An 8,063-nucleotide genomic window follows, 5' to 3' on the forward strand; every position below is an offset into this window, starting at 1 on the left:
ATGACAGCATTCTTTTGCTGTCTGCTAACACATTGGTCACAACAAGTTTATAAGTCTGGACAATGATAGTGGCTGTGTGATGTTTTTATGGAGAAAATAGATTAATATAGCTTATGTTACATTTCTCATGGAAACATGGCTTACAATAAATCATATGTTTTGTTGCAATACTATTGCAATACTATTTTGTAGTCGGCAGTTCTTCAGTGAATGTGTCACTTTGAAAGACAGGACAAAGTTTTTTTTCCAAACAACAGTTTGCACTTTATGAACTGGAAAGCAAAGACATCACTTGAAAATACTAAACCTACATTTGAGGAGTGAAGGATATTTGAGTGGCAGCACACCAGCTTTACTCTGTACCAGTCCTATCATAGCATTACATTATGCTATTGGGTTCCTCCCTCTCAGGGTCAAGTCTGTGGCCTGTGTGGAAACTACGACGGCAACAGTAAGAATGACTACACTACACGCTCCCAGGAGACAGTGGCAGATGTTCTAGAATTTGGTAACAGTTGGAAGGTTTCATCCGACTGCCCAAGTGCCCAACTACTCACTGATCCCTGTGCCTCTAACCGCTACCGGGCAGCCTGGTCCCAGAAACAGTGTAGCATCATCACCAGTGCCACCTTCCAGAGCTGTCATTCAAAGGTAACTATGGTGATAGGCACATGGATACACACACTTGTGTATGCAATTATACAATCTGAATCACTTTTACTGCCACAGTATTTGGGAAATGTTATAAATATTAACGTTTATCCTACCTATGGTACTAAGCGTTCATTGCTCAGTTCTGATCTGTTAAATCAAAACATTGGTCAAGAGAAAAATCTCTTAAAAGCTAAATTTCAGACAGTAAAATATATGGACTGGATATTCATATGCCCTTGAGGTTTTTCCTTATGATTTTGGCGAACTAAGACCTTCAAATTATACCATCACCCCAATATTTCTACCTTAAACACCAATAGTTCTCCCTGTGTGATTAGTACTAATACTACCAATGACACTGTTGCTAATAATACCACAAGCACAGGACAAAATTGTTGTTGCCCTCAGCTTTTATTATTCTGCTAAACCGTACACTATTGTATGTTCAAGGTTGACCCTGGTCCATACTTTGACTCTTGTGTGAGAGACTCTTGTGCTTGTGACACCGGCGGGGACTGTGAATGTCTTTGTACTGCTGTTGCTGCTTATGCCAAAGCTTGTAATGAAGCTGGGGCCTGCATAAAATGGAGAACTCCCAAGCTGTGCCGTAAGTTTGGCCACCATGACACCAGGAGGGAATTGTATCTTTAGCCAACATATTTCAGTTTGTTTGTACTTATATTAGTACTTTTTTTTCTCTTGCAGCTATTTTCTGCGATTTTTATAACTCCCCTGGTGACTGTGAGTGGCACTACAAGCCTTGTGGAGCTGACTGCATGAAGACCTGTAGGAATCCCTCAGGAAACTGTTCCAGCCTCATTACTGCTCTGGAAGGTAAGGTCAAGTGCTTTCTCATTTTCTCAGGAATTATAGGGTTAATCTGCATAACTTTTAATTTCTTTGGGTCAGTTTAGCTGGTTTTTAAGCTTAATTAACCTTTCTTGCAGTTGTGTTAACATGTTTTAAATAATTTAAAATAAACTCATTCAAGGGAGTGTGTGGCTCACCCGCCAAGAGGAAAAAGCTAAAGACAAAGAACCTCATTCTAACTTTGTTCTGCTGCATTAGTGTTATATATTACAGATTACCAATCCCCAGGCCACAGACTTGCACAGGGCCAACAATTGAGACCAAATTACATTGTTTGAGAAGTAACAAATAACATTTACCCTTGTTACTGTAATAAAGTGTTTTTTGTGTACCTTTTTAGAATATAAAAAAATTCACCCCAAAACAAGTTTCCTTTTTATTTTTAAAGAACTATACTAAAAAATCACAACTTTTTTTCAACTTTCACTGTCTTCCCCAACTTTATTGTAACAACTTTTATTGCAATTTTCTACCAAAGCTCCCACAAAGTCAGGTATTTTAAACTGCAACCATCTCAAAAAAGGCCGAAATCCTGGAGGGACTGCCCCTGTGTGTTTTTTCATGTGTTATGGTGCGCATTCACCAGCGTCTTTTTTGTTGTTGTGGTGCACATAGTCTAATCCTGATTTTGTCTGTCATCTCATCTCATATGCTGTTTCTCTATGACACCGTCCTGTCTGAACAGGGAATTGGCCTTAACTCAGTTTGTCCAATAATCATATAATTATAACATACCTTTAGTCAGTCTTGAGGAATAGGCTTACGCAACGATTTAAGGCTTAATCCATAGGGGGCGCCAAAATACTACAAATATTTAGTATGCATGGACGGAACTTCAAAAAAATTGGTACACATGGTCTGCACCCAGGATCAGAATCATATCATGTCATGTTGATTGGTGCATGTGGGACTGGTCTTTTTAGCATAATATGCTAACTTATGCCTTATGCTAATGCTTCCCATAGAACATGATGCCATTTGGACTGTTGGTGGTGCTATAACTTAAGGCCAAATACTTTTACTTTTACTCAAGTATAATGCCTTAACGTAACAGTAGTTTTACTTGAGCACAATATTGTAGTACTCTTTCCACTTTTAAATAGTGTTTACCATGTAGCTATACTTGTATTTTTACTAAGATTAAGCCATATGTTATGATGGTTTTGCAGGCTGCTATCCACAGTGTCCCCCAACCCAGCCCTTCTTTGATGAAGACACCATGAAGTGTGCTGCCTGGGACCAATGTGGCTGCTATGATGACATAAACATACACTACAGCATTGGAGAGAAGGTTCCATCAAACAACTGTTACACTTGGTAGGTTTTTGGTCACAATAAGAGCTTGGCAGACTGTAGGCAATGATGCATATACAGTACCACATTTGGACATGCACGCTAGTGGTGTAAAACAACTGAGAGAGATTGCATCCTTACTTGGACCAGTCAGCTTATTGACAGTCCAATGAAATAGCCACTGACAATTGAAGGAACAACAGAAGGGCCCCAAGAGTCTCATTTTCTTCAGAGGAGGATGCTTCATAATTTGTGTCCTCCTCAAGATTATCCTCAGTCTCGGACACATTCTCCTCTGTCACTTTAATTGTCAAAGAGCTGTGTCAAAACTTCGCTGACAGAATAACCTTTCTTGCTGGCCATTTTCGATTGAGAGTAAATGTACAGAGATCGCTCATTGAGCACCAAGAGAAATGGTTTAAAAGTCTCTAGTACCTGCGTGTGAGTTTTTATATGTGTGCCTCTTCTCTGTGTATCATGTGATGCAAATCACCCCTGCGGAAATCATATTTTCCCCCTTCAGAGTAAGGGAACAATATTTATATATATATATATATATATATATATTTACACACGTACATATACTAAACAAAGTTATAAACACTGTTATTTGCCCCCATTTTTCATGAGCTGAACTCAAAGATCTAACACTTATTCTATGTAAACAAAATGCTTATTTCTCTCAAATATTGTTCAGAAATCTGTGTTAGTGAGTACTTTTCCTTTGCCGAGAAAATCCATCCACCATGGCATGTCAAGATGCTGATTAGACAGCATAATTACTGGGCACAATAAAAGGCCACTCTAAAATTAGAGGGCAGTAAACCAGTCAGTATCTGGTGTGACCACCATTTGCCTCACACAGTGCAAGACATCTACTTTGCATGAAGTTGATCAGGTTGTTGATTGCAGCCTGTGGAATGTTGGTTAACTGTTCTTTAATGGCTGTGCGAAGTTGCTGGATATTGGCAGGACCTGGAAAAAGCTGTCGTAGACGCCGATCCAGAGCATCCCAAATATGCTCAATGGGTGACATGTCCGGTGAGATGCTGGCCATGTAAGAGAATTGTGTGCAGATCTTTGAAACATGGCCACACAAAGATTGGTCTGTGATTATTGGATCAATTTAGTTTTAAACAACATGAGCAACATGAGGACATGGTCTTGGAGGAATGGCACAACAGTGGGCCTCAGGATCTTGTCACGGTATCTCTATGCATTCAACATGCCACTCGATCTACAACGTTGACATAACCACTTAGCAAAGCGTTCGCCCACATTCCTGCAGTCAGCACGCCATTTACCCTCAAAACTTGCAGCGTCTGTGGCACTGTGCTGTGTGATAAAACTGCACATTTTAGAGTGGCCTCTTATTGTGGCCAATCTGTGGCACACCTGTGCAATAATCATAGTATAGTATAGTATATGAGGGATATAATGTATGTAATGATATCTGTTCATTAACAACACTACTACTACTTTGTAGACATTATTATTTATAATTTCATTGATTAACAGTAAAATGACTGTTTGCTAACAGTTAAATTACAATTAACTAAAGATTAATTAACTATCAATTTACCATCTATTAATTATGGTTACTATAAAGTGTTACCCAATACATACCAGTTAATTGGTGACTTTAAAATGCATGTAGCTTTAAATGTAAGCATTATTTGGGTGTCTGTCTCTATGTATCAGCCCTGGGATTGAATGGTGAAATGCCCAATTCCTTTGAAAGAATTTTCTTTCTTAAGAACACAATTAAAGGTAAAGCATACAATCTGACTTGTTGCTGCACTTCTAGGATATTTATACAATCTGTGAAATGTGATTGTTTCATGGTCACATAAATATTGCTTTTATTTTCTATTGCTCCAAAAAGGGAAAGGATTTCATAGTGTTCTAATTATTGCCTGTTTTTTTATTTATGCAGATAAGACCAAAAGATGTTTGGAAGGATTGAGCGGGGTGTCTATAGATATTTTTAGAAAAATGTGGTTTAGGGAAAGAGTCAAGGATGGAAACTTTTATGAATTTGAATCTCTCTGTCCTGGTCTAATAATGGTTTACATTCCTTTGCCTTCATTTCTATTTCAAAGCTCCTGTACAGTCTCTGGAATAAGATGCAGCTACAATGTAAACTGTAAGTAAATAAGTAAACATATACACTGACTTTATCTATTTATTACTTTAGAAACACACACACACACACACACACACACACACACACACACACACACACACATATATATATTTATATATATATATATATATATATATATATACATATATATATACAGTATATCTAACGGGTGAATGTTCTAAAAAAAATTGAAAACATTATATTCTTGATCTGCAGCTTGCACATGTTTCATTAATGGAAAAACCTACAAATATGGGGAAACCATATACAACACCACAGACGGGCTAGGAAACTGCATCACAGCTGAGTGCGGGGCCAATGGGAACGTAACCAGAAGTATGTACCCGTGCCTAACTACTACCACAGCAAGTCCTACAACTACCCCTTTTGCATTCAGCACAGTTGGAAAGACAACTTCAGGTAAGAAAATCTATCCAACCACCCTAAACACTGATCTTGCTTTCATATTCATCATTAGATTGGACCTTGCTCCTGTGCTTGCTATTGTTGGATATTATTGTTGGACACTCCTCCTTGCAACTCTGCATTAGAGTGGCACTCAGACACTACAAATCATCAATAGAGAGGGAACTCCCCGCTGAGTTCTACGATACCTCACACATGACTCTACGTCATACAGTTCATTAACTGTGAAAGGAGGTGTGGCCAAAACATAGGGGTTGGAGCAAACCTTTACCAATAAAACTGGAAGTCTCTGCTGAGTTCATCGATACCTCACATAAGACTCTACCTTAGACAGGTCACCAGTTATGAATAGGGGGCGGGCCAAACCATCACCAATGAATAAGGAACTCTTTGCTGAGTTCAATGATACCTCACACTAGACTCTACCTTACACGGTTCAAAAGTCATAAGAGGTGGCGGGGCCTAACTACATGGGTGTGGTTACGGTGTAGGGGGCGGCTCAGTATCACATATAGACCACACATAGGATTCATGTAAATCGGATGATGTTTGTCATATTAGGCGGATATCCTAGTGCCAGTGGGGGGCGCTATGACCAAAAGTTAATATTGGCCTGTATATGTACTCAGTCATGGACTCTTGATGATTGTGTGAAATTTCTAGCAGATATGATAATGTAGTTACAGACACTTTCTCGTTCATTGCTAAACACTGAAAAACGCTGCTGTGCCCACACCGTTTGACAAAAAAAAATTATTTTGAAACTTTTCATTTTAAGATGTTGAGATGGTACAGACTCAATTTGAAGACCATTGGATGAAATCTCTAGGAGGAGTATTTTAAAATATAGAACCTTGACTTTTAGGTCTACTTCCTGTTGCAACTAGGAGTTGCTACAAATTTGAGCCAATATCTGCGTGTATATGTTGTCCGGGTTGGACTCTTAGAAATCCTGAAAGGTATCAAGTTACACCCACTTCCTGTTTCAATGGCGAAACGCACAAATTAGCTGCCCTGCCACGACCCTGCCCTATGACGAAAGTTTTTCTTTTACTAACTTTAGATGGCACAGACCAAATTTGAAGTTCATTGGATGAAATCTCTAGGAGTATTTAGGGTATGGCTCCGATGAGCTTTTCTGTACGTCTTTAAATGCTACATATGTATGCCACGTTTCATTAGTCTACGTTAAACGCACTGCAGGAGCTAAATTCTTTTAATTTAATAAGGGGGCATTGCCGAGCCATTTTTGTAAGCCTATTTCCCAAAACATTAAAATACATACATTTTTACCAGGATTGATGCAACCGCCAATTTTGGACTGTTTTTCAGTATGTAAAGACCCTCAAAAAGGCGATTAATTGGCCAAAGAAAGGAATTACGATAATTCCTTCATTTTAAAATGGGGCTTCGCAGCGGTCCGATTGCACCCTAAAAATACAAAATTAGTCATTTCTACAATTGTATGATATAATTTATAATGCACTAATTTTGCAAAAATGTCTGATTTTACCACAGTTGTAACTACATTACTGTCAAAAAACACATTGGGAACCACATCCAAATCTAAAGAAACCACAACCACGACAAGGGTTGCAACAACAAAACCACCTACCACTGGCCCAGGAAAAAGCTCTACAGAAGCAATATCTACAGAAGCCACAAGCCCTGAAACAACAGTTGTGACATCAAAACCTTCTGTTGTTACCACAACTATTAATGTACCATCAGCAATATCTACAGAAGCCACAACCAAATCTGTAGAGACAACAGCATCAGAAAAGACAACAGCAAATATTGCAACAACAATTCCACCAAAAGAATTCACCAGTGGCCCAGTAACAAGCTCTACCACAGCTGTTATTGAAACTACAACCTCAGTGCCAGGTGTTACAACAACAAGCCCTGAAACGACAGTTGTGACATCCAAACCTTCTGTTGTTACCACAACTATTAATGTACCTTCACAAACATCTACAGTATCCACAACCAAATCTCTAGAGACAACAGCATCAGAAAAGACAACATCTTCAGAAAAGACAACAGCAAAGATTGTGACGACAATACCACCTAAAGAAGTCACCACTCGCCCAGTAACAAGCTCTACCACAGCTGTGGTTGAAACTACAACCTCAGTGCCAGGTGTTACATCAAGAAGACCTGAAACAACAGTTGTGACATCCAAACCTTCTGTAGTTACCACAACTATTAATGTACCTTCAAAAACATCTACAGTATCCACAACCAAATCTCTAGAGACAACAGCATCAGAAAAGACAACATCTTCAGAAAAGACAACAGCAAAGATTGGGACGACAATACCACCTAAAGAAGTCACCACTGGCCCAGTAACAAGCTCTACCACAGCTGTGGTTGAAACTACAACCTCAGTGTCAGGTGTTACAACAACAAGGCCTGAAACAACAGTTGTGACATCCCTTCCTTCTGTTGTTACCACAACTATTAATGTACCATCAGCAATATCTACAGAAGCCACAACCAAATCTGTAGAGACAACAGCATCAGAAAAGACAACTTCATCAGAAAAGACAACAGCAAATATTGCAACAACAATACCACCAAAACAATTCACCAGTGGCCCAGTAACAAGCTCTACCACAGCTGTTATTGAAACTACAACCTCAGAGCCAGGTGTTGCAACAACAAGCCCTGA

General features: G+C 39.0%; 1 protein-coding gene across 1 annotated transcript; it reads left to right on the plus strand.

Moving 5' to 3' along the window:
* Positions 1–379: 379 nt before the first annotated feature.
* Positions 380–7,153, plus strand: LOC117947988 (mucin-5B-like). Its single transcript, XM_034877407.1, has 8 exons — positions 380–651; positions 1,105–1,261; positions 1,360–1,488; positions 2,694–2,841; positions 4,920–4,963; positions 5,180–5,383; positions 6,908–6,981; positions 7,121–7,153. The coding sequence occupies exons 3-8, from the start codon at positions 1,431–1,433 to the stop codon at positions 7,151–7,153; spliced, it is 561 nt and encodes a 186-aa protein (XP_034733298.1). The 5' UTR covers positions 380–651; positions 1,105–1,261; positions 1,360–1,430.
* Positions 7,154–8,063: the final 910 nt, after the last annotated feature.

The sequence above is a fragment of the Etheostoma cragini genome, chromosome 1 (genome assembly GCF_013103735.1).
Source record: "Etheostoma cragini isolate CJK2018 chromosome 1, CSU_Ecrag_1.0, whole genome shotgun sequence".
NCBI lineage: Eukaryota > Metazoa > Chordata > Actinopteri > Perciformes > Percidae > Etheostoma > Etheostoma cragini.

What these genes read in the sequence shown, in the direction of transcription:
- LOC117947988 (XM_034877407.1), top strand. Translation starts at nt 1,431, where the DNA reads ATGAAGACCTGTAGGAATCCCTCAGGAAACTGTTCCAGCCTCATTACT. An exon ending in TCAAACAACTGTTACACTTG is followed by an intron (nt 2,842 to 4,919) that starts GTAGGTTTTTGG and finishes TCTATTTCAAAG; the next exon opens with CTCCTGTACAGTCTCTGGAA. An exon ending in AGTTGGAAAGACAACTTCAG is followed by an intron (nt 5,384 to 6,907) that starts GTAAGAAAATCT and finishes ATTTTACCACAG; the next exon opens with TTGTAACTACATTACTGTCA.